The 27,547-nt window shown below is 39.2% G+C and overlaps 1 protein-coding gene across 1 annotated transcript in view; it reads left to right on the plus strand.

Annotated features, from left to right (window-relative positions):
• Positions 1-27,547, plus strand: part of NTN1 (netrin 1) — a 376,740-nt gene that overhangs the window by 292,664 nt on the left and 56,529 nt on the right. The window contains exon 6 of the mRNA XM_072641064.1: positions 26,193-26,267. Within this exon, the coding sequence (XP_072497165.1) occupies positions 26,193-26,267 (75 nt within the window). The remainder of the gene's footprint in view (positions 1-26,192; positions 26,268-27,547) is intronic.

The raw sequence follows: 27,547 nt of genomic DNA on the forward strand, positions 1-27,547 counted from the left end.
TACTGGTATAGCACTGGACAGAGTTTGGAGTATTTTCATACTCCTTATGTCTGTATGAGGTAGAAAGGCAAAAGTATTACCCTCTCCATTTTTCAAATGAAGGGGAAAAGTGAGGTATAGAGAGGTCATAATGTGATTTAGTTTGGAGAACTGAAAACTTGGGAAGTATGTGATAGCTATTTCCACATATCGTGAAAGGAGTTGACTTATTCTGTGTAGCTCCCTAGGACAAATCTACAATCAATGAGTATAAATTACAGGGGGCAGTTATCTACTCAATTTAAGGAGAAGTTCTTAACTAGAATTGTCCAATAGTACAGTGGACTTGCCCATGAAATACTGAGGTCCCTCTTTTGAGAATGGCTTTGTCAGAGACAAGATGTCTGTCTATCTTCATTTACCTTGGAAGTTATTTGGGGGCAAATGGAAGACCAGACTCCAAATCTCCTGATTCACATTTGCTAAAGTAAACCTTCAGTGTTTCAAGATTGAGTGGTTCATTTAAGACATATTAAGACTTAATTTCATTCTTACCATATTTCTTTTCCTCCTTCAACTACCTCACACTTCTTGTCAGGCCACGGGCCAACAGAGGTGGCCACTGTTCTACAGAAGTGGTGCTTCCTGAGAGCAGTTGTGACATCTTAGAAGTGAAATGTTACTGCCTGGATCTAAGTTGGGTAATTCCTTTCTGGTTTCTTTCAGTATTTCCCTTTTTCTGGAAAACTGCAAACATGTTTGGGTTTCTAAAAGAAAACTGGTGATGGGCTTCATGGTATCTGTGTGTTGGCTGGGAGCTGACAGCATCTGGGAAAGGGGTTCAAGATCAAAGAATCTGACTTTTATCTGTCAAACTTCTGGTAAAAGTAACAGCAGAATATGGAAATGTCTCCATACATATATCCTGAATAGTATGAAGTCGGGAGTTAGTATAAGAGGTGGGGGGAGGGGAGGGGTCAAGTGACTTGCTCAGCCCTCAGATGCCCTTAATGAATAATGAATCCTCTCCTAGGTGAGACTTTGATCTGGAATCAAATCAGAATTATAAGTTTTAGAAATTAATTGTCCTTGAGCCACTTGTTCTCAGGACTTAGATAGAACTGATACATAGTACTGTACAAAGGATATTGGACTGGAAATCAGGAAACCCAGGTTCCAGTCTTAGCTCTATCACTAACTTACCAGTGCAGATTTTGACTATTCAGTTTATTTTTCTGAACCTCAGTTTTCTCATCTATAAATTAGGAGGGGATTAAGGTCTCTTCTAGTTTTAACTTCTGCCACTTACCTCCTAGAAGTCTTGAGTTAGGTAGGGAGAAGGAGTGTAAGGAGATCATAGCCTGAAGAAGAAGGGATGCTGGATATTTAATTGATCCTGTTGGCACTGGAGTCCTGGACCAAGGAATGGAGATAAAATGGAGGCCCAGGGAGCACAACAGATTTTTCCAGAACACCAGACATGAACCATGTAGGTGGGAAAACATCATGGAAGGACAGGAGCTGGTGAGCCAGCTGGTACCTAAGTCCCAGAGTCAGGATAGGGTTGTTTTCAGTCCAAAAGGCTCTGAGCAAGAGGTTTTAATCTAATTATATGCTTTATTTGAGCCAATTTGTTTTCCAATCCATCTTGTTCAACAAGAAGAAAGAACAAGATGTGGACTCATTTATACCCTCTTGTTCCAAGCCTGGGGACAGAAGTGACTTTCCTGCCTGTGAAGACTTGTGCATTCAGAACCAAACTCCTTCACTTAGGCCACTCCCTCTCCAGGACTGACCACTGTGCCTTAGTAGGAAATCACTTTCATGTCACCTCTCTTTGGAACCACAAGAGAATAACATTTGTGTCTCCCTCCTGCAGCTATATCGTTTGGATAGAAAAGCCTGGCCCAGCCCATTTCTTTGATCTCTTTCCTTTAGGAATCTCAAAGCACAAGGTGTAACTGTAAAATGATATAACTGAGCGAGAATCAAGAGCAAAACCTAAATATCCAAATGAAGGCTATTTCCTTCAGAATACCTCTCCCTACCCCCTTTGGTTTCTAGCTCTGTTGTTGCATCACTCAGAATATTCATGGTGGTTTTCCTACAAACCCTGTGATGCTTCTTTTATATGACATATTCAGTTTGGACAAATTTTCATCCTTGGAGGTGGATTGGAAATAGCCAAAAGATATTCAGAGCCAAATCTGTTGAATAAGGAGGGATTAAAGCATGAAATGCAGTTTGGGGCCTAAAGCAAGGTATGCCTATTATAACAGTTGTATTTTTTGGCTAGTAAATTGTCTCTGAAGGCATTCCCAAAGAGAAGTTTCATAATCACTCAGAGCATCCTTGGGTCTGCTTTGAAAGATCATCCTTCACTTAGATGTTCTCCTGCATATGTTTAAATACTGATCTCATGAATGGCAAGGATCATCTAATATCACCAAATAGTAATAATACACAAGATTTTTACCATTTAAGCAGATGGGAAAACCAAGGCATAAAGAAAGGAAGTATCTGAACCAAAGAAGTTTGCTTTTTTGTTGTGAAGTCGGTTTTAGTTGTGTCTGACTCTGTAACCCCATTTAGTGTTTTCTTGGCAAAGATACCAGAGTGGTTTGCCATTTCCTTCTCCAGGGTCCCCATTTGACAGTTGAGGAAACTGAAACAAGCAGAAGTTAAGTGACTTGCTCAGGGTCACACAGCCAGTAAATGTCTGAGGTCACATTTGGGCTCAGGTCCCCCTGACTCGAGGTCCAGCACTCTATCCACTGTGTCACTTAGCAGCCCTAAGGTTTGCTTAGTATTTGATTAGTGATTGGTCTTTAAACGTAAAATGAACTCTACTGATTAAAGCCATCTAAAGCTCCTTTTGAAAGAGTTAAAAAGAGTTAAACCTATTTCTTATTGGGCAGTGAAATAGGCTAGAGTTAGGTCAATCAGTCACCTAGAATTTAGTAGGTACCTGCTATGTTCCAGCCACCATGCTGAATGCTGGGGATATAAAGACAGGCAAAAAACAGTCTTCTCTCGAGGAGCTCAGAGTCTAGTGGGGGAGACGTTTGTTTATACTATGGACAAACGAGATATTTACAGAATACATTGTGGGTAGTCTCAAAGGGAAGGCACTAGGATTAAGGAGAATTGGCAAAGGCTTCTTGCCAAAAACTTGAGCTGAGATTTCCAGGAAGCTAGGAAAACTAACAGAGATGAAGATAAACAGCATTCCAGGTATGGAAGACAGTAGAAATACTTGGTGTCTAGAGATGGAATATCTTATGGGAAGAAAACCATTGTCACTGGATTGCAGAGCGGGGTGTGAGGTGTGAGAAGACTGGAAAGGAGGAACAGACAAAGTTACAAAGGGCTTTAAAAGTCAAATAAAGAATTGTATATTTGATCTTAGAGGTAATAGGGAGACACTGGAGTTTATTAAATAAAGGGATGACATAGTTAGACCTTTGCTTCCAGAAGATCAATTTGATGGCAGGAAAATGTGCATGGAATGACTTGCTTACAATATGATATTATTATGGTTACATGAAACAATATTGCATCATCAAAATTGCAGTGCAGGAAAAAACTCACAAATTTATAATCAGTCATTAAATTTAAGATATATCATTTTCAAATATATATATGTATATTTTGAAAATGATGCAAATTTCAAAAAAAAATTAAAGGGCTAAAGAAACTCGATTTCCAGGGTGGCACTGAGTAATTTTTTTTTGAAAAGAGAGACATAGGCCAAATAAGTTTGGGAACCTCTATTTTAGATTAGAAATACCTTGAGACCAAAGAGTATGATTTTCTTCACCTTGGTCCATTGCCTACCACTATGTCTTACACCAGTTTAATAATTTCTATTTTATTGAATTATGCATATGTGGCAAGGTGAGGGGGGGTACCTGAATGCTAGGAACCATGCTAGACATTGAGGATACAAAGACTAAAAGAACTAGTTCCTACTCTTAAGGATCTTAAATTCAGTTTGGAGAAAACAACACAAACACAGGAAAGAAAGCTCTCTCTCTCCATATGTGTGTGTGTACATATATATATATACACACATACGTACACACACATATACATATATTATGCATGTCTATATATAATTAATATATATATTATATAATATAATGAAAAGTTATTTCTGTAATGTGGGCACCAGCAATTGGGGAGATGAAAAGATGACCTTTGAAAGAAGTTTACAATCATATCTGTATGATACTAAATATTTCTAGTCTAGAGAAATTACTTTTTTTCTTAGATTCAAATCACTTTTCTAGTTGCTATACCTTAAAGGGACAGGAGATTCCTCAAACTTAGATGCTCAGGCTTGGGTTTTCTCACCAAATGCTTGGTATACACACGAGAGCAACACAGATAGTGAATGACCGATAAACTCATTTAGCCAAAGAGGTAGCAAACAGAAATCAAAAAAGTTTTATGCATTACAATATGCCAGAAGATACATAAAGTAAATTATCTCTGTCAGTAGGAGTGATATTTCTCAGCTCAACCAAAGAGTGTCCTTTATCTTACCCAAAGGAAATTCCTAAAGGCTCTAAGGAGGCAAGTTGAAAATCATGGACATGCTGAGGAGCCTACTTTTCCTTACAAGTCAGCCTCACAAAGTCTTTTTCCTCCTCTCCCTGGAGTTGGTCCAAAGAAGATCTGGAACCACACCTATCTTGAAGTCAATAAATGTTTAAGTGCCTACTATGTGTCAGGCATTTGAAATACAAAGAAAGACAGGAAGCAGTAAGGCAGAAAGAGATCCCAGGGGATGCTTGTACTAATATTGGGTGAAGGAATCAATGCCATCTGGCAGCTCAGTCGCCCATTACCCAGTTTTGAGTCACGGAGCCAGGGAGAGGAATGATTGTGAACTAATGTGGGCCCTAGCTGTGTGTTGAGCAGTGAACAAGTTCTGGAAATGTAGTTATGTGGCTCTGATCCCTGGGTCAGAGTAATGACTCAGTTCTAACAGTGGAATAATGAGAGCAAAAGTCTCAGACCAAAAGAATACTAGCGGTTCAGTTGCTCTCAATTTGTAGAACCTCCCAGAAGTCTAAGAGTGACTTAGTCCAGCAGCAGTCAACCACGCATGAAGCAGCAGATCCAAACCTGAGTCAGAAACTTGCAGATCTCAGAACAGGAGGGCAGGGTCCAGACTTCTTCCCAGATCACACCACTTTGTAAACACTGAAAACTTGCAGGGCTCCAGATTGATCTATAAAGCAGCAGAAGGACTTAAAAGGACAGAAACTCAGGGCAGACATCCCTGTCACCTCCAAAATATGCAGCCGTCTCCATTAACATGAATTCCAAACTCAGTAAATAGGCTGGAATGAACAATCAAACGAAAGAATCTAACCACAAAGAGCTCCCATCATGAGAGGGAAGCTCAAGACACAAATACAAAAAGCAATGAGTTGAAAATATCTAGAAGCAAAACCTCAAATAAAAATGCAGATTTCATACAAGCCCAACAAGAATTCCTAGAAGGGTTAAAGAATTTTTTGAAAGAGCAAAAAAAATTTAAGAAAACCAAATGAAAGATAGGAAAAGAGAATTAATAGCTTGGTAAAAGAGGCACAAAAATCAAATACAGGATTTTGTATTTGATTGTAGAAGTGATTGGGAGTCACTGGAGTTTACTGGAGAAGGGGGCTGACATGATGGGACTGACTGATTGAAAGATTAATCTGACTGCTGAGTGGAGGATGGACTGAAGTAGGGAGAGACTTGTGGCAGCTAGAGCAATCATCATGCTATTGCAATAAGTCAGACATAAGGTCATGATGGTCTACACCAGTGCCAGAAGAAAAGGAGGATGTATGCAAGAGATGTTACAAAGGTAAAATCAAAAGGTTTTTGTAGCAGATTGGATATGGGGGATGGAAATGAAAGAGAGGGAAGAATCAAAGATGACACCTCGATTGTGAACTTAGGTGACTGGGAGAATTGTTACTGGTAATAGGGAAATTAGGAAGATGGGACAGTTTAGGAGGGAAAGATAATACATTTAGTTTTGGACATGTGAGTTTAAGATGTCTATGGGGCCTTCATTTCAAGATGTCTGATAGGCAGTTGAAGATGTGAGTGGAGATCATGGTTAGGGCTGGATAAATATATTGGAGAAAGAGAATGTTTCTCCTCTCAGAAGTTTTTGTGCCAGCTGTATCACTCATGCAGCCATGCATCAAGGAGTCATCATTCTTTGTACCAATGAGGATAGATTTATGCCAATGCTCCAGGCATGAATCCTGGGTAGAAGCAGCACAACAGATAAGAGAACCAGGAGATAACAGTATTATGGAATCCCAAAGAAGAAAAATTCTGAGAGGATTGAATGCTCAACAGTAAAAATGCTAGGAAAAGGTCCAGGAGAGGGTGAAGCTGTAAGATTTGATAATTAGGAGGCCAGTGATAACTTTGGAGAGAACCATTTCAACAGAATGAGGGAAATATATACCACATTGCAGGTGGTTGAAGGTAGAGCTTAGGATTTAGACCTAAATCCTTTGCCATCTGCTAGCTATCAGTTCCACTTAGCATATTTTGTGCTGCATTTTCGTATTTGTTCTGTATGTCCTATCTCTCAACAAACCATCAGTCTGACTGACATCAGTCAACAAGCATTATTAAGTGCTGGCTATATGATTTTTTTAAAAAAAGGCAAAAACACTACCTGACCTCAAGGAGTGTACCTCCTTTTCACCCTCACAATCTTTTGACAAATAATAATAATAGTAATAAAATATATTTTTCTAATATAGATCTTACTGAGATGAATAGAACTTTTTGTGAGGGATAACATTTTGCTTTATCAAAGATAGTATTCCTTTCATCAAAATTGAATGTAAATGTTCATCAGTTAAAGTTGATCTGTCATTAAATTTTACCTATTTCATGTGTAAAAATTTCTTTTCACACAGCAAAATACTGATATTAATATGTGAGCATATGATTTAATTAAAGTACATCAATCATTTGGAAGGCATTTACACTGTCCTTAGTAAATGTCTGTTGATATTTGACTTTTAGCATGTGCGTTGCAGATTAATCACTTCCAAATGAAGGTTAGGTGAAAACTCTTCAATTTCACTGCTAGATTGATGGAAATATGGAAATTTCTTTCACGCTTGCATCAAAGTCCACAAAATCCTGGAACTTTAGTTTGCAAATTTGTTTGGGAATGGAAATCTTGTTTTGATTTTTGGAAATGTTTATAAAACAACATGACATTACTTGTGATGCAAAAAAAAATTAGTTGCCTAATTGATTTTATTACAGGATAAATTTTTCACATAAGCACTGTTTTTTTTTAATTCAGATTGAACTCATTGAGAAACAAGTTGCAACAAAAGATAATTTCCATAGCTGTTAAATGCTCAGAAATAGTGGTTGAGGATAGTTCTCATTCAGAAAAATTTCAATCTTGACTTTGGGTTCAAAATGTAACTTTTTTTATCTTTTCTCTTTTTTTGACATGGTAGATACATACTTTGGGGGGATCTTTTTGTTGTTTTTTTTAATTCTCTTTTATTTTATATTTTTCTCAATTACATACAAAAAAATTTTTAACACGTTTTTTAAAATTTTGATTTTCAAATTCTTTCCCTCCCTCTATGCCCTCCTTGAGAAGGCAAGCAATCTGATACATATTATACACATGAAGTCATGCAAAATACATTTCCATATTAGCTATGGTGTAAAAGAAAACGCAGAATCAAAAAAAAGCCCAACAAGAAAAATAAAAGTTTAAAAAGCATGTTTCAACCTACATTTAGAGTCCATCAGTTCTTTATATGTGGATAGTTATTTTTCATCAAAGTCCTTCAGAATTGACTTGGATTCCTTCAATTTGCCATTCTTTGCCACTGCAAAAAGGGTGCTATAAATATTTTTGTATTTTTTTCTTTTCCTTTGATCTCTTCTGGATACAGAATTAATAGTGGTATTGCTGAATCAAAGGGTAGGCACAGTTTTTTACCCTTTTGGGCATGATTTCACATTGCTCCCCAGAATGGTTAGATCAGTTCACAACTCCACCACGTGTGCATTAGTGTCTCAGTTTTGCTTGGTTTTTTAAGTATTTTTTTCAATTGCAAGTGAAAACAATTTTAACATTCATTTTTTAAAACTTTGAGTTCCAGATTTCTCTCCCTCCTCATTGAGAAGGCAAGCAATTTGCTATAGGTTACACATGTGCAGTCATGAAAATATATTTCCATATTAGTCATATTGTAAAAGAAAACAGACCAAAAGAGAAAAAACAAGAAAAATAAAGTTTAAAAAAGTATACTTGAATATTTAATTAGATTCCATCAGTTCTTTCTATGAAGTTGGATAGCATTTTTCATCCTAAGTCCTTCAGAATTGTCTTAGAGCCTTGTATCATTAAGAATAGCTAAGTCATTTACAGTTGTACAATTTTACTGTTACTGTGTACAATGTTCTCCTGGTTCTGTTCACTTCACTTTGCATCAGTTCATGCAAGTCTTTCCAAAATTTTTTGAAACTCTCTTTCTTGTCATTTCTTATAGCACAGTAGTATTCCATCACAATTATATGCAACAGCTAGTTCAGCTATTCCCCACTTAATGGACATCCCTTCAATTTCCAATTGCCACTCCTGAAAAGAAGAGCTATAAATCTTTTTGTAGGTTTTTTTTCTCTTTCTTCTTTTACGTCTTTAGGATTCAGACCTAGTAGTGGCATTGCTGGGTCAAAGAGTGTCCACAGTTTTCTAGCCCTTTGGTCATAATTCTAAATTGTTCCCCATAATAGTTGAATCAGTTCACAACTCCCATATTGATACCTTTGTGATGGTAAATTGAACCATCTTTTTGTCTCAACTCTTAACCAACTCTCAATTGTACCTTAGTATATACAGTATGAGATGTTGGTCTATTTTCTATTTTCTGCCAAACTACTTTCCAGTTTTCCCAGCATTTCTTGTCAAATAGTGAGTGTGTATTATGTACCTAATCTATTCCACTGATCCTTCACTCTGTTTCTTAGCCAATATCAGATTTTGATGATTACCACTTCATAATACAGTTTGAGATCTGGCTAGGCCACTTTTCTTCAGTTTTTCCATTGATTCCTTTGAAATTCTTGACCTTTTGTTCTTCCAGATAAATTTTATTATGATGTTTCTAGCTCTATAAAATATTTTTTGTTAATTTGATTGATATGGCCCTGAGTAAGTAAATTAATTTGGATAGAACTGTCATTTTTATTACATTAGCTCAGCCTACAGCAGTTAATATTTCTCTAATGGTTGTTAATTGTTTCAACTACATTTTTAGTTGATTGTCTAAAATTCTCTAAATAAACCATCATATCATCTGCAGATAGTGATAATTTTGTTTTCTCGTTGCCTGTTCTAATTTCATTCATTTCTTTTTCTTCTCTTATTACTATAGCTAGCATTTCTAATTCAATATTGAGTAATAGTGGTGACAATGGACATCCTTGTTTCACTTCTGTTTTGGGAAGGCTTCTAGCTTATCTCCATTACAAGTAATACTTTTGGTTTTACATAGATATTATTTATCATTTTATAGGAAGTTCCATTTATTCATACTTGCTAATGTTTTTAATAGAAATGGATGTTGTATTTCATCAGAAACTTTTTTGCATCTATTGAGATAATCATATGATTTTTGTTGGTTTTATTATTGATATGGTCAATTAGGCTGATAGTTTTCCTAATATAGAAATAGCCCTGCACTCTACCTGGTCATACTGTCTGATCTTTGTGGTATAGTGCTGTAATCTCCTTGCTAAGATTTTTGCATCAGTATTCATTAGAGAAATTGGTATATAGTTTTCTTTCTCTGATTTTGCTTTTCCTGGTTTAGGTTTAAGTACCAAATTTGGGTCATAAAAAGAATTTTGTAGGACTCCTTTGCCTGTTTTCCCAAATAATTTATGTAGTATTGGAATTAATAGTTCTTTAATGTTTGGTAGAATTCATTTGTGAATCCGTCTGGTCCTAGGAATTTTTTCTTAGCTCATTAATGGCTTTTTCAGTTTCTTTTTCTAAGGTAGAATTGGAATATTCTATTTCCTCTTCTCTTAATCTGGGCAATTTATATTTTTGTAAATATGTATCCATTTCACTTAGATTATTAGATTTATTGGCATATAATTAGGAAAAATAGCTTCTAAGAATTGATTTAATTTCCTCTTCACTGGTAGTGAATTCACCCTTTTCATTTTTTATACTGGTAATTTGGTTTTCTACTTTATTTTTTTTTTTACATCAAAATAACCAATGGTTTATTTTGTTGGTATATTTTCCCCATTAAAAACTCTCCTCATTTTATTTATTAGTTCAATGGTATTCTTTCTTTAACTTTTATTTATCTCTTCTTTCATTTTAAGGATTTCCAATTTGGTATTTCATTGAGGATTTTGCATTTGTTCTTTTTCTAGATTATCTTAAATTGCATGCCCAATTCATTGATCTGCCCTTTCTCTGTTTTATTCATGTAGGTGGTTAGAGATAGAAATTTTCCCCTAAGTACTACTTTGGTTATATCTCATATATTTATGTATTTTATCTCATTATTGTCTTTCTGTTTAATTAAGTCATTGATGATTTCTGTGATTTGTTCTTCAGGATTCAATTTATTTAGTTTCTAATTAATTTTTCATCTATGTTTTTACAGTCCTTTATTGAACATAATTTTTGTGCATTGTGATCTGAAAAGGATGCATTTAATATTTCTGTTTTCCTCCATTTGGTTGTGAGGTTTTTATGCCATAATATGTGGTCACTTTTTATGAAAGTGCTATATACAGCTGAGAAAAAGGTATTTTCCATTCTGTTCTTATTCAGTTTTCTCCAGAGGTCTCTCATACCTAACTTTCATAAATTCTATACAACTCCTTAACTTCTTCTTTATTTATTTTATGGTATCTAGTTCTGAGAAGGGAAAGTTGAGGTCCCCCACTAGTATAGTTTTACTGTTTCCTCATGTAACTCATCTAACTTTTCCTTTCAGAATTTGGATGCTATGCTATTTGGTGCAACTATGTTTAGCATTGAAATTACTTCATTGTTTGTTGTTATCTTTTAGCAAAATGTAGTTTCCCTGTTTGTCTCTTTTAATTAGGTCTATTTTTGCTTTTGCTTTGTCTGAGATCATGATTGCCCCCATACACATACTTTTTTTTTTTAACCTCAGCTGAATAATAGTTTCCACCTGGCTCCTTATTTTTACTCTGTGTATGTTTCTCTGCTTCCAGTGTGTTTCTTATAAATTAAATATTGTTGGATTCTATTTTTTAAATCCATTTAGCAATTTACTTCCATTTTATGGGTAAGTTTATCTCATTCACATTCATGGTTTTGATTACTGTGTATTTCCCTCCATCTTATTTTTTTCCATCTCTCTCTCTCTGTCTCTGTCTCTCTGTCTTTCTCTCTCTCTCTTATTATATATCCATGTTTTCACCCTGAAGGATTATATTTTATAATCAGTTTTGCTGGGTAGATTGCTCCTGATTGTAATCCTAGCTCCTTTGCCTTCTGGAATATCATATTCCATGCCTTCTGATCCTTTATTGTGGAAGCTGCTATATGTTGTGTGATTCTGACTATGGCACCACAACATTTCAATTTTTTTTTCTGGCTGCTTGCAATATTTTTTCCCCTTAACCTTGGAGCTCTGGAATTTGGCTATAATACTCCTGTGAGTTTTCATTTGGGAGTCTCTTTTAGAAGTTGATTGGTACATTCTTTTGATTTCTAGCTTACCTTCCTTTTTTAATATTAAAACAGTTATTCTTGATAATTTTTTGAAAGATGATGTCTAGGCTCATTTTTGTTCATGACTTTTAGGTATTCCAGTAATTCTTAAATTTTCTTTCCTTCAAATTTTCTTTCCATGTCAGTTATTTTTCCAATGAGATATATCACATTTTCTTCTCTTTTTTCCTTCTTTTGATTTTGTTTTATTCTTTTTTAATATCTCAAGGAGTATTAGCTTCCACTTGTTTAATTCTAATTTTTAAGGAATTTCTTCAGTGAGCTTTTGTATCTCCTTTCCCATTTGGCCAATTCTACTTTTTAAGGAGCTCTTCTCTTTAGTGGATTTTTGTACTTCTTTTACTATTTGGCCAATTTTTTAAGGTGTTATTTTCTTCAGTATATTTTGGCTTCTTTTTTCAAGTCTTTGATGCCCTTTTCATGATTGTCTTATATCACTGTCATTTCTTTTCTCAATTTTTCTTGTAACTCTCTTGCTTGATTTTGAAAATCCTTTTTGAGCTCTTCCAGGAATTCTTGTAGAGTTTGTTTCAAATTCACACTTTTCTTTGACGTTTTGCTTGTAGTTGTTTTGACTTCATTGCCTCCTTCTGAGTTTGCATTTTGATCTTCACTGTCACCATGATAACTTTTTTATGGTAAGAATCTCTTTTTTGTTGTTTGCCCATTTTTCTAGCCTATTTCTTGACCCTTGACTTTATGTTTGAGTTGGACTCTGCTCCTAGAATGGTTTGGACAATATCCCAAACTTCAAGTTTTTCATCTTGATGTTTTCAGTTACTTCTGGGTATCTATAAATTTTCATTGCATCAATGGTAGTATGATCTAAGTGGTCACTGCTCTCCTGGCCTGCACTCTGGTCTCTACCCAGAAAGTGACTTTGTTCCCCTACAACCACAGGTTCTAGCATTCCACTTAGCCCTGGAATTGAGCAGATCCCTTGCTCTTCTACAGTCACAAGCATTAGTTCTCCTTTCTACCTTTGAACTGTGGACCACAAGCACTCTTACCTGCCCTGGAATTGTGACTAGGACCTTTGCTCCTCTGTAGTCACCACTCCATCCCCTTGAACTCTGACCCAGAACTGCATCTGCACAATACAACAGTGTCCTGAACACAGCACCAACAAAATGTCCCCTATAACCTCCTTCTCATCAATTGTCTGACCCCTTACCATCTGTGGGCTGAAAGTTTCCAAAGCTGCTGCTTCTGCTATTGCAGCTGTCTATATCCTTCATTACTGGCCCAAATGCCACCCTGGTGACACAGACCTTTCCTGTCTAACTCCTAAGTTGTCTTGAGCTAGGAAATTGTTTCACCCTTACCTTTTGTTGGGTCTTCCACTCCAGAATGAGACTTGAGGAATTATTTTAAAATTGCTTGGAGAGTTGAGATGAGTTCCTGTCTCTACTCTGCCATCTTCAAAGAATTCTAATAGAGGCATTGACAAGTATATGACTAGGTATAGACAAATGATATAGAGAGTCAATGAAAAGGAATCTGAGAGATTAGCAACTGGGGAGATCAGAATAGATGGGATTTGAGCTGAGTCTGAAGGAAGCCTAGGAATCAGAGGTGAAGGTATATATAGAGAGAATATTCTAGGTATGGAGTTAGGCCAAAGACCCATCTAGAAGTCCCTTGAGGGTAAGGACCAGGAATTGTAAACCATTGCCCAGGAATGGCACATAGTGAGATGTGCCAGAGATCTGGCAAAGATGCCAGAGATCTACACAAACAATGAGGGACAAACTAATCATGCACTTAGAAAAGCAAGCAGAAGCACTAGCAATAAAATCTTGAAATTGAGGCCAGGAGGGAGTGGCCAACCAGCAGTATTCAAGAGTGGAATGTGCATTGTGGAGCCACATTCAGGAGAAAGTTCAAACCTGAAAACTTAAGATCGTTACAGTAGGAGAAGAGGCTGATCAACTCACCAAGAATCTATATCTATTTCTTTATATACAAAGAATTTAACACATATTGTCAAGTCTGACCCTTGCAACAGCTGGGTGGAAAGGTAGTGCAGGTATCATCATACCCATTTTACAGACAAGGAAACAGGTTCTGAAAGTTTGTGTCTTGAGGTTCCAAGACTTATATAAGTTTTCGTGGCTACTGTACTGCATTATTAACTCATATTGATGTAGCAGTCCACAAAAAAAGCCAGGTATCTATCAAATTACTCTCCAGCCATGTTTTCCCCAAATGTAAGATTTCCTAATTATTCCTATTAAATTTTATCTTTTCAGTTTGACCCAATATTCTAAGTCTGTCCAGATCTTTTTAGAACCTGATTCTGTCATCTAATGTATTCGCTATCCCTTATAGCTTTGTGTCATATGAAAATTTAATAAGTGGGTCATCTATAACCTTAAAAATCACTGATGAAAGTCTTAAATAGCACAGATCCCTTGGGGCACTAGACTAGAGACATCCTTCCCTGCCTGAAGTCATTCAGCTAGTGACTAAGTGGCCTAGTTAGGATTTGTACCCAGGTCTTTTGACTTCAGCTCTTTCAATCACAGCGTGCTTGACATTTGATAAGATGTCTTATATTGCTCTCCTTTAGCATTTATCTTTTTATATATAGGTCTTATCTTCCCCACTCGACTATTAAGTTTTAGTGTATAGGGGCTGTATATGATTGTGGTTTTTGTATCCGTCATATTGCTCAGCACAGACCTCAATTCAGTTCTGGGACTTGTATTATGCCCTTCTCTTCCCCACCTCCCAACCCGCTTCGGCCACCCTGTCCTCCTCTCCCTTGCCACATACACCTACACCTTTCCTTCCCAAGAAGAGTAGACAGAAGTGATTAAAGTGTTGTACTCCTGGTCCTTCTTAATGGCTAATAATCTTCTACCACGTGTGTAATAGGTACAGCAGTAGATTTGGAGTCAAGAAGACCTTGTCTCCTCAGACACTTGGTAGTTTTGTAACTCAGGACAAATTACTTGAACTCTTTGGGCCTTAATTCCCTCATCTGTAAAATGAACGGCTTGTATTCAGTACCCTCTAAGGTCTCTTACAACTCTAAATCTTTGATACTTTGATTTCTATATTAACCAATCACTACCCACGTAAGAGCTAACTTTTCCAAACTCCCACCTCCTTTTTTCTCATCTCCATTTCCTCAACCCTACCCCATCCATTGCCCACTCCAATCCTGCCCATATCCTCCACTGTGCCCGCTGAAATTCCAGTATAAAATGAACAAACTTTGTTTCCATTCTGGACCTTTTTCTCACACTCTTTCCATTGACTAACCCACAATGAGGCCTGGCTTGCCCTTCTCCAAAATCCTTCCACTCTAATAACGCTTCTGTGTCTATCCTCTCCATCAGCAGATACATCTTTATTCATACCCTTGACACAGTAGTCCTAGAGGGGAAGTTGGAATACTTCTAGTCACTATGAAATCCACTTAATAAAAATTCTACCTAGTTCAGATCACAGTGTCTGTTTATATACGAGCCCCAAGGTCATTCTCCCTCCTTTCTCAAAGATTTCTGTACCTGGAACACTTATCTTTCTCTTGTTCTCGATTCCTGTCCTTATCCCAGAGGACTTCAGCATCCATGTTAATGTTCCCTTCCTCTACCCACCTTCCCCTAACCTCCTAAGTTCCCATGAGTTTAATTATCACTTCAGTACTGATGTTTCACAGATATCGAGCCCTATCTCTTCCCCAAGCTTTAGATCTATATTGCCAGCTGCTTATTGGACATTTCAAACTAGGTGCCTCAGAGATATTTCAAACTCATCATATCCAAACAGAACTCGTGATCTTTCTCTCCAAACCCACCCTTCTTCCAAATTGCCCTTTCTTTTGAAAGCACTACCATTCTGCCAGTCTCCCTACTGTCAGAACTCCCTACTCTCACCCACACATATCAGTCACCAAATGTTGTTTATAGCGCCATGACATCTATCGATACCACAGTTTGCTTCTTACCTAGATTACTACAACAACCTCCTAATCCTGTCCCTGTTTCAAGCCTTTCCTTATTCTGTCCATCCGTCATCCATATTGCTGCCAAATTTAATATCTCAGGTTCCTATTCAATAAACTCTAGTAGCCCACTGTCACCTCTAGGGTAAAAAATAACAATAAACTCCACTATTCAGCTTTCAGGGCACCTTGGTGGCCCAGTGGATAGAGTGCTTGACCTGGAGTTAGGAAGACTCATCTTCCTGAGTTATAGTCTGGCCTCAGACACTTAACTAACTGTGTGACTCTGGGCAAGTCATTTTACCCTGTTTGCCTGAGTTTCCTTATCTGTAAAATCAGCTAGAGAAGGAAATGGCAAACCACTCCAGTATCTTTGCCAAGAAAACCCCAGATAGGGTCACAAAGAGTCAGACATGACTGAAGAACAACAACATTTAGCTTTTAAAGCCTGTCTTTTCAGTCTCGCTGCACATCACTCCCCATCCTGCCCCCTTTGATCCAGCCCAGTCATCCTTCTCTCTGTTCTTTGCCTGCCACACTCTATCTCCTGCCTCTGGTGCCTTTATACTGTCAGGTTCTTCTGCTTCATAGTCCCTTTCTTTCTTCAAGACAGAGCGTAAAGACCACCTTCCTTCAGCATATGCATTCATCCTCTCTCATATGCCCTAACATCCCAGTTCCTTGACTTCTTCCTCCACCCTGCCATAGGATGCAAAGACATACTGTGGGTCTTATTATCACCGGCAGATGTTCCACGCCCATGCTCATGAACTCTGAAATTCCTTTATCTGATAATTATCTGTTGTGTTAACACCTTTCTCATTGATCTTCTCAGTCTCTCTCCCATCTATCGCAGCACACTGTTTAGACCACTCCTATATATTTGTCATATTACAACTTGTATTTTATCTTTTGTGTTTTACCCTCCCAGCTAGTTTATCGACTCCTTCAAGACAGGGCCTTTCATTGGTATATCCCTAGCACTCATCACAGGGCTCTGAATAGAATATACATTTAATAAATAAATGGTTATTGAATGGAATTGAAAGCTGTACAGAGGTGATAAAAATGTCTGCTCTATAAGCTTTAAGCTTACTTATTTTTTTCAATGAGTATATCATGTGTGATCATCTCAAGACTTTCAGTGTGTGCTAGTTCTTACCCATTTGTGAAAATTGCTTCTGAAGAAGCAATTAAGAATTAATTAATTAAAATGATTTATTAATAATAATTAAGCATTTAGAAAAGGTTCAGATCCTGGTACTCTCGGTTTTGTGGGTGAGACGCTGGCAGAGAGCTTAGGGTGAACCTTTCAAGGCAATATCTCCTAAATCATTGCCTAAATTTTGGATTTGCCTGTTTAGCATCATAGAATATCAGAGGTTGAAGAGACTTAAGGAAACTCACTGGGTGTTTAGACTGCTGGATCCTCCTTCCTCTCCTCCCCCACTCATCTGAGGACCCCAGGGATTCACTTGTCCTTTGTGCCATCTTCTGTTTTCAACATTGGGGGGAAATAAGATTTGCCATTGCCTGCCCCAGGGTCTTTGTGAAGAATAGTTTTAGAATTGTTCAGCTGGAGACCTCAGTGACTGAGATGAAGAAAATGATCTTACTGCCATGACATTTCTTAGCCAGTTGTGAGGAATGATCCCCACCACCACACACACACACAGATATACACACATACAAAACCACACGTGTATGCATATCGAGAAAAATTAACCAGTATTTATCCTTGCAAAGAAAAGATTAATTTGAAGCATAGAATCTCAGAGCTGAAAGGGAGCTCATGAGTACTGTAGTACAACCTAAAGCAAAAATCCCCTTTAAAACATCCTCAACAAGTGGTCTTTCCCTCTCCCCTTAAACACCTTTAGAGACGCAAAACTTGCTCCCTCACAAACCATTCCAATGTCACTATTATTTATTATCTGGCTCTTACAGTTAGTGAGCTTATAGTGAGCTAAAATCATTATTTGAAATGTTCATTCTAAACCACCAACCTGGAGATAAAATCATAGGAACATAAATCTTAGATACAGAAGAGACCTCAGAAGCCACCTGTCCAACCCCTTCATTTTTACAAACTGAGATTCAGAGAAGTTGTGACTTGCTTAAGGTCACCCAAGTAGTGAGTGTTAGGAGGGAAGATTTAAACCTAGGACTTCAAACTTCAGAGCCAGTGCTCTTTCCAGTAGATGTAGCACAACCTCTTGGCTGCCAGACCACTGATGACATATGCCTGTTCTGGGCTCTAAATGCTTTCTGCTTTGGGAACCAAAAACCCAATAAATATCATAGCATGCAGATAGATTAAGGCTTATTGGAAGTGGTGGTGGAAGGGGTCCAGCTGGATTATCTTCCATTGAATGAAAGAATAGATCCTCAGCCTCTAGATATTGTACCAACCATATACCTACCGCTCAAGAAAGAGTGCTCACGAAGGCATTTTCTGTCCTGTGTCCACAGATGAGACTAAGAATGGACTACAATTTCCCCAACTGATAAATGGTCAAAGGATATGAACAGGCAACTTTCAGAGGAAGAAATTAAAGTTATCTATAATCATATGAAAAAATGCTCTAAATAACTATTGATTAGAAAGATGCAAATCAAAAGAACTCTGAGGTACCACATCACACCTATTAGATTGGCAAATATGACAGAACAGGAAAATGATAAATGTTGGAGAGGATGTGGGAGAGTTGGAACACTAATTCATCGTTGGTGGAGCCGTGAGCTCATCCAACCATTCTGGAGAGTGGTTTGGAACTACGCCCAAAGGGCTACAGAAATGTGCATACCCTTTGACCCAGCAATATTGCTAGAAAGGACTGTATCCCCAAGAGATCATAAAAATGGGAAAGGGTTCCACATGCACAAAAATATTTATAGCAGCACTCTTTGTAGTGGCCAAAAACTGGAAGTCAAGGGGATGCCCATCAACTGGGGAATGGCTGAATAAATTATGGTATATGAATGTAATGGAGTACTATTGCGCCATAAGAAATGATGAACAAGAAGACTTCAGGGAGACCTGGAAGCACTTATACGACCTGATGCTGAGTAAAAGGAGCAGAACCAGAACTTTGCACATAGCAGTGACCACAGTGTGCGAGAGTTTTTTCTGGTAGACTTGGAACTTCATAGTAACGCAAGAACTTAAAAAAAAAAAATTCCCAATGGTTTTCTAAGGCAAAATGCCTTCCACACTCAGAGAAAGAACTATGGAATTCATTCACAGAATGTAGTAGATCATGCTTGTGTGTGTGTGTGTGTGTGTGTGTGTGTGTGTATGTGTGTGTGTGTGTATTATGTTTTGATTTGTTATATGGTTTCTTCCATTTATTTTAGTTTGTCTACACAGCATGACTATAGTGAAAACGTATTCAATAGGAAAGTATATGTAGATCCTATATGGAACTGTATGCCATCTTGGGGAAGAAGGGAGGTGGTGGGGGTAAAAATCTAAGTTTTAAATAAATAAATAATAATAATTAAAAAAAAAAAAGAATGGACTACAATGACTCCTCAGTTGTTACGGGGGCAGAGGGGAAGTGAGAGAGAACATCTCAGTACAGTGAACAGCAGTGAGGAGGTTTTGCAGTATGGTTTTATCCTGCTCTATAGTTCTCTTTGTCCTGGCATCAATCCAGTTCTCAGCCTGCATATAAAAAGCTTGGGATGTTTCTATTCCTGAGGTGCTGACAGTTCCCTCCAGGAGAAGGGGTCTGGCTGAGTTTCATAAACTAAAGCCAGAAAAGGCAGAGTGCTTTTTTCTGTAGAAGAAGGGGAACTGGACTGGAAGTGAGGACTTAGGTTTGAATCCTAGCTTTCCCATGTAAGCTGTATGACCTTAGACAAGTTACATACTCTTCCTGGGTCTCCTTTTCCCCAGCTGCACTTATTCTGTTTCCCGCTCTGGATTTTTGTGAGCCATCAAATGAGGTAATCCAGGTAAATGTCTTTGTAAACCCTAAAGCCCTATGTAATTATCAACCATTTTTAATGAAGATTGAAGGGGAGGAAGAAATCAGAAGGGATTGTGAAGGACTGACCTCACGGTGGTGCCCCCCCCACCCCAGTACTATAGTTTCCCTGGGTTGCTCTCACAGAAGGGCACAGAAGAATGGACCTGGCCTAAGGATGGTACTGTAGATTTTGTGCCCCAGTTTTAGATGGAACTAGAAAATTATTGGTAAAATCTGATTGGGTAGGTATGTCTCCTCAGGTGGCATGAGTGGCCACCAGCTGCTCTCAGGCGTAGATATTGTTACTGGAGTGGAACGTGCCAGTTGTGGATTTCTTGGTCTGTCTTACCCACACCCTGCCCATTTCCATCAACCCTTTTTCCTCTCCGCTTTGCTGACTGATACCATGACTAAGAGAATCAGAAAATGCCTCTCTTGGATTGTAGTGGCTGCTCACGTTGCATTTCATTTGCTCAAGTTGGCTCTGGTGTCTTCTGTGTGGCACTCCATGTTTCTCTGCCTCTTGGAGGACCAGTTGTGGTTTTGTATCTAATTAGCACATTGAGCTTACTGCCTGAACTTATCTGAGCTTAATGACACTGAATTCATAGGGCAGGACTGGCTTCTGCCTGTACAAATCTTGCCAATGTGCTGCCTGGCATCCAGAGTAGAGAGGTGCCAGATGTAAAGCCCATAGCTGGAATGAGGACATGCTTGGCTCCATCTGCCATATGCTTAGAGATTGGCTTATATCCTGTGAGCAAGCCTGCCCAGCTGGCTTTTGGAACGTAGAAGAGGCACGTAGAGCATTATAGGAGCACAGGAAAGTGAGTTCCTCAGTAGAGAAAGGAGAGAGTGAGTGGAAGGAGATCAGCTGTTGAGAAGGAGCCTCTTAGCTCTGGGATGGCTGTATTAAGTTGCCAGGCCAGTAGGGCAGGTAGAAAGATTCAGGTGGAGGATGGGCTGCTGTGGGAAGACACAGAATATTAGGGAGCCAAGATCATGAACCCGCCAGGATGTTCCTGCTGTGGGCGTGACAGATGGTGGCTTTGCTGTTCACTGCAGCCCTCTTACATACAGAGCCAAACACAGAGTTGAGAGCCAGGTAGCAATTATCTTTTTGCAACATCTTTTCCTATCACTTGAGGGTTAAGGAAGGAAACAGAGGGGCCAGCAAGTCACTGGTCAGATGTGACCTCTGTGTTACATCTGTTGCCTATTCCTGTCAAGGCTTGTTTCTTAGCTCTTTTACAACCTTCTAGCATTTGTCTGAAATACAATTGAGGAATCTGGCCCTGAAGATGAGTGTGGAGGGCAGAAGAGAGAGAAGGGGGCGGTAGCCAAGTTAGGAGTAAATCCTTGGAAGATGAAACCCAAAATCAACAAGTATTTATTGAGCATCTACTATGTGCCAGGCACTCTACTCTGTTAGGTGCTTGGTCTCCAAAGACCAAAATAAAACAGGCCCTGCCCTCAGAGAGCATATAGCCCATTGGAAGTAGGATGGGGGAACAAAATGTACAGAGAAAACTCTGTCAAAATATATACATGTAGCAGGGTATTGAGTTGGAACACTTCCCATGGAGCTGGATGTGCGTGCTTTGGCTTCATGAAGAGGTGCTTTCTTCATCCCCCTCCCTACACAGAGAATTCATACAAAGTTATTTCTAGGTAAGACAACCGAGGACATCAGGCCTCGTGTAGGAAGTTTATCACCTAAACTACAAGAGGAAGCTAGGGCTTCCAAGAAGCAGAGCCAAGCAGAGACAGCATTCCAGATATTGAGGATAACTGTGCTAGGGAAAACAAAACAAAACAACAACCAGGAGATAGAAAGATGTGTACTGGGAAAAGCAGGTGAGTTGATTTATCTGGCACAGAAAGTATTTGAGGGATAGTATGAGCAATTGATCCAGAAAGCTCACTGGATATTCCATAGCATATTGAAACTGTAGTAATGGTAGTAGTAGTAGTAGTAGTAGTAGTAGTAGTAGTAGTAGTAGTAGTAGTAGTAGTAGTAGTAGTAGTGGTAGTAGTGGTAGTAGTGGTAGTAGTGGTAGTGGTAGTAGTGGTAGTGGTAGTAGTGTTAGTGGTAGTAGTGGTAGTGGTAGTAGTGGTAGTAGTGGTAGTGGTGGTAGTGGTAGTAGTGGTAGTTAGTAGTGGGAGGTTAGTAGTGGTAGTAGTGGTAGTAGTAGTGGGAGGAGGAGGAGGAGGAGGAGGAGGAGGAAGAAGAACTTTTATATAGCTCCTTAAGATTTGCAAAGTATTTCACATGTATTATCTCATTTAATCCTCACAACAGCCCTCTGATGTGGGTGTTATTGTTATTATCTGCATTTTACAGAGGAGAAAACGGAGGCTGAGAAAGGTTAATTGACTTGCTCAAGGTCACACAACTAGTATGTGTCCAAGGCAGATGTTCTTTATTCTAGGTCCAGCGTGCTCTCTAGTGTGCCAAATCACCTGTCTTCTTTATCTTTTTACTCTTCACAGTCATCCTAACTCAAGGCCTGTCTTTTGACTTTCAGATGGTACACGCTAAGTAAAATAAATAGACCAGCCCTTGACCCTTGGCTCTGATCTCCTGAGGGCTTGAAGTTACTGTTTTTCATTGTGAGATAGAGTTTGCATCATCGATGGAAGAGCAGTCTTAGAATCTTAGATTTCAAAAATGATAAGGTCAGAATTTAGATCCTGAGGTACATAAGAAACACAAAGTCTGCTAAATGTTGAGTTCTACACTGTTCTTTTAAAAAAGACAATTCATTTATATGAAGCTAGAATCACTTCAGGTGTTGCAAAAGAAGGACTTCATTTATCTGGAGATCATTTATCTGGTAACCTCAGTGTTCTAGAGCCCAACAGTCAGGAAAAAGAGTTCTGAATAATTTTGGGGGGGGATAAAAAGAGGTCACAGGGTATAAGCTGTTAGGGACTTATTTTTAGAGGATATAGAAGTGATCAAATAGTCTGTTGTTTTCTCCAGAATTTATTAGCAAATGCTTTCTAAAAGGATGAGAATAGTGTAGATTTGTCAGAAAAATGGAAAGAAAATCGTCACAAAACACATATCTTGGTAAAGTTTTTTGAAGTTAGTTCACTCATTTAACAATCATTAATTTAGCGTTTACCATATGCCCATACTACGCTAGGCACTGGGGATACAAAAATAAAAACAATCCCTATCCTCAAAGAGCTTACATTCCACTGGGGGTAAACAACACACACACAGATAAGTAAATAGAAAATATACACTCTAAATAGAAGTATTGACTTAAGGGAAGGCCCCAAAAAGAAAGCTTATATAGAAGGTGGCACTTTGAGTTTACCCTAAAAAAGAACTAGGAAGTCTAAGAGATGGAGGTGAAAATGGAGTATATTCAAACTGGGTAAAACAGCCTAAGCAAAGGCATAGAACCACGAGATGGAGTTGTGTATGGAAAACACCAAACTGGTCAGTTTGACTAGAACAAAGAAACAGAGACTGTTATGGGGAGTCAAATCAGTCTAGAAAAAAAAATCATTGAAGCAAGATTTTGAAGGCTTTGCATATCAAATAGAGTGCTTTATAGTTTATTCTAGTGGCAATAAAAAACCACTGGATCTCTTGAGTAAGGAAATGACTTGGTCAGACCTCTTTAGGAATGTCAGTGTGGTATGTCTGTGGAGGATGGATTAGAGAGAGGAGAAACTAGAGGCAGGGAGAATAATGAGAAAGCTATTAGAGTAGATGACATGAAAAATAGTAGAAATCTGCAACTATTGAAGGGAACAGATGCACCCCAGTGGTGGAACCAAGAAGTCTTGGTAACTGGTTGGATATGAGTAATGAATGAGAGTGAAGAGTCAAAGATGACTCCTAAATTGTGAACTTGGGTGATCATTGTTCATAGTCCTTGACAGGTAAAGTTATGAGGAAGGATTGATATTTGTGGAAAGATGAGTTTTATTTGGGACATGTTGAGTTTGAGATACCTGTGGGACATCAGATTGTTGGCCATGCAGAACTGGTACTTGGGATGAAGGTTGACTATATAGTTTTGGGAGTACTCTGCATAAAGAGGGTAATTGAACCACTGGGAATTGAGATCAATGAGAGAGTGTATAGAGAAAGAAAAGAAGGGGACCCAGGACACAGCTTTGGGGAGCTCAGTAGGGTAGGATGTGTTGACCTAAATGATTCACCAAAGAGTCTGAGAAATAACAGTCATACAGAGGGGAGAAAAGCAAGGAGAGAATGGTATGATAGATACTTCCAAGAGGGAGTCAACAGTGTGACTAAAGACAGATGTAGAAGGATGAAGAATGAGTAAAGACCACTGGATTTAGTTAGTAACTAGGAGATCTCTATTAACTTTGTAAAGAACCATTGAGTAAAAGAATTGGAAGACAGACTACAAGAGTTGGGAACTGAGAGGAGTGTGGAAACATGACAAGAAATAACTATAAACACGTTTTTCTAGGAATTTGGTCTATGCTCTCTGTCTTTCAGTTTATAAGGAGGAACAAATGATATGTAATAGGTAACTATGGTATAGTTTAATAGAGTGCTAGACTTGGAGTTAGGAAAGCCTGAGTTAGAATCCCACCTTACACACTTACTAACTATGTGATCCAGGGTACATCTTTCCCAGCCTCAGTTTTCTCATTTTCAAAATAGGGATAATAACAGCCCCTAACTCACAAGGTTGTTGTGAGTCTCAAATGAGATAGAATATTTAACACACATTGCAAACCTTAAAGCACTATATAGGTGAAAGTGGTTGTGAGTGTTCATCCTTCATTGCTGAAGAAGACCATGCCATCAGAGAAATAATGACATGACTTGTATTTGACTTTGTTTTGAGTGAGGAAGGGCTAGGCAGGTCACCAGCCTCACTTCTCCTCCAGAGCCATCTGAATCTGGTGACCAGATATTCATCAGGATGACTGGAGATGACCCAGGAGGAGGCAATTGGGGTTAAGTGACTTGCCCAAGGTCACCCAGCTAGTGAGTGTCTAGTGTCTGAGGTGAGATTTGAACTTGGATCCTCCTGACTCATGAACTAGTGCTCTACCCACTGTACCACCTAGCTGCCCCTAGGTGAAAGAGGTTAGGGAGGTAATAAAGCACTGTACTTTTTGTGGTATGGATTTAATGGTCACAAGTGCTTGCTGTTGAGAGGACTTTCCAGGACCAGCAGAGGACAATTCAGAAATCTAGTACTATCCTGCTTGTTAGGGTGAAGCAAGGTATCTAGGTTTACTCAAGGGTCTAGGTCTATTACTTCGCACCTGGTTTGCCTCGAAGCTTTACCGAGATTACATTAGTGTGCAGATGCTTGAAGGCTGGGAAGAAATGTGAAGAATGACTACATGTGTTCAGATACATAATATTCATTGTTGGTGTGTCCAGAAACAAGAGGCTTAATCTCTGTGAACCTCAGTTTTGTTGTCTATAAAGTGGGAATATTACTGCCTACCATATTTGCCTCACAGGCATGTTGTAAAAATCAAATGAGATATTGTCCATAAAAGTGCTTTGTGAACTTTACTTAAAGCATGATATGAATGTCAGTTATTATTATTCCCAGTCTTATTTGATGACACGATGCAGAATTTATCAGCCATTTCCATTGACCCCCTGGTACTTTTTTGCATTTGCTGACACAGAATCACCCTTTAGTTTAGATCCTGATTTTTGATCCACCTGCAGGCCATCAGAAGGCACAAGTCACTACCTCAGAACACTGCTGAGTTGAGACCCTGTGGTCAAGTTCCCTAGTGGGATACTGTGTACATCCTCTGCCCTGCTTGAGCTCTCTCCTCTGGGATGACCCTGACGGAAGGCTGGGGAGCACTAACAGAACCTTAGCTCGGAACACTGTGTCTCAGCAGTAGGGCCCATTAGAAGTGAAATGTTCTTAGTGGGGCATTTTATTTGCACACTCCAGTAGAGTGGACACTAAAAGGGTTTTCTAACGCTTCATGGGCTGCTAATTTCCTCAGTGACCCTTTTTGTTGAGACCTGACCCCAGCCAGAGGCTCTGTGCGATGAATGCCAGCGCCTGACACAGAACCTGGGCGAGGGGTGACAATGAGGCCTCTATTGGCTTTAATCAGGCTCCAGTTGCATCTTAAGAACAGGGGGAATTTGTGTGGCTCTCAAAAGCCCTGGGTGGCTCAATAATGGAGGCCCCTGGGTCTCCCATGGAGGCCAAGGCAGCCCACAGACTGCAGCTAAAAGATTCTTGAAGCAGGAGGGAGGTGGGAGGTGTCAGGCGGGCAAGCAGGCGGGGGCTCCTTTGTCAAAAGGGTCTCTTTAGAAAACCAGGCCTGCTCTGAATACCTCCCAAGCTCTATTGGGCGGCCCAATCGGGCCTGACAGATGGATATCACAGGCACACTGCTTATTCAGGGAGCTGGAGCCTCCCTGCCCCTGCCCCCGCCTGCCTATTCATCACCAGGCTAATTAGTTTTTGTCTGTGCTCTCTCTCCTCCCCTGCAGACTGTGATTCCTACTGCAAGGCCTCCAAAGGGAAGCTGAAGATTAACATGAAAAAGTACTGCAAGAAGGGCTATGGTGAGTCACAGTGTTTCTCTCCTAGGGAAAAAAAAGGGCAAGACTATGGGGGGAGGGGGCAAGGAAGGAGGGAGGAAAGAGGGGGGTAGAGAGAGAGAGAGAGAGAGAAGGAGGGAGGGAAAGTATTGGTGAGAGAAAGTGTGTGCATGGGTTCCTGCATGTATGCATGTGAAGGTAGGGACAGGCACATTCACTTGGTGGGCTGATGAGGCACTCCAGGTTTCTGTGCAGCTCTTCTGAGATGGCAGAATTTCTTTCTCCAGAGACTAGGGAAGGACTTGAAAGGTCCTGGTCCTATAAGATCGCCGTCTCCTCAGGTGGGTCACAGGTATGCAGAGTGATCTGGACTAAAACTCTCCCCAGTATAACCACTCTGCCCTTGAGTACTTCCCCCTAAATTTAGGCTGTATCTTCTTTTTTTAAAAAATTTTACCCCTTCCCGTTGAATTTAGATTGTATGATTCTCATGTGTTAAGAGGTTTCCCCAGAACTTTCTGCTTCTATTGGTCCAAACCACTGACCAGGATGGAATAGTAGAAAGAGCTCAGGACCTGAATCAGAAGTCCTTGATTCCAGTTCTGTTTCTATCATAACTTGCTGTTTGATCTTAGAAAAATCACTTTATTTCTGTGGGCCTCCTTTTTCACAAATGTAAAATGAGGAAGTTGGACTGGGTGAGTCCCTGAGACAGGTCCCTTCTAGCTTTGACACTATATAATTGTAATTGACACTATATAATTCTATGATTCTGACACAATCCCTGGAGAGAAAAGACCTGATGCTAAGGGGGAAAGAATACTGCATTTGGAGCTCAAAGACCTAGTTTGAATCCCAGCTCACCTAAGGCAAGTCACTAAGCCTCTCTAGGCCTCAGTTTCTTCATTTGTACAGCAAACAGGCTGTACTGGATAGCCTTTGAGCCCTCTTCCAGCTGTAAATCTAAGATCCAGTGGTCCTAAAGGATTGAGGCAGTCTCTGAGGTCCCTTCCTACGATAACATCCTATGATCCCATATTTTGCAGAGGTAGATTCAAAAGATAGGGAAAGGTTCACAGGATCATAGATTTAAGATCAGAAGGAAATTTGATGACCATCTAGTCCAGTCCTTTCATTTTAAAAAGGAGGAAATAGAGGCTAAGGCCACTGTCTGTGGCCTCCCTAAGTATCAGAGGCAAGGTTCCAAGCCTGACCCTCCTGGCTCCAAGTCAGGCAATGTAGCCATTCAAACATGATGCTTCTTACTCAGGCCAATAATTCTATCCCTTATCATTTAGAAGACT

This window comes from Notamacropus eugenii, chromosome 2 (genome assembly GCF_028372415.1).
Source record: "Notamacropus eugenii isolate mMacEug1 chromosome 2, mMacEug1.pri_v2, whole genome shotgun sequence".
NCBI lineage: Eukaryota > Metazoa > Chordata > Mammalia > Diprotodontia > Macropodidae > Notamacropus > Notamacropus eugenii.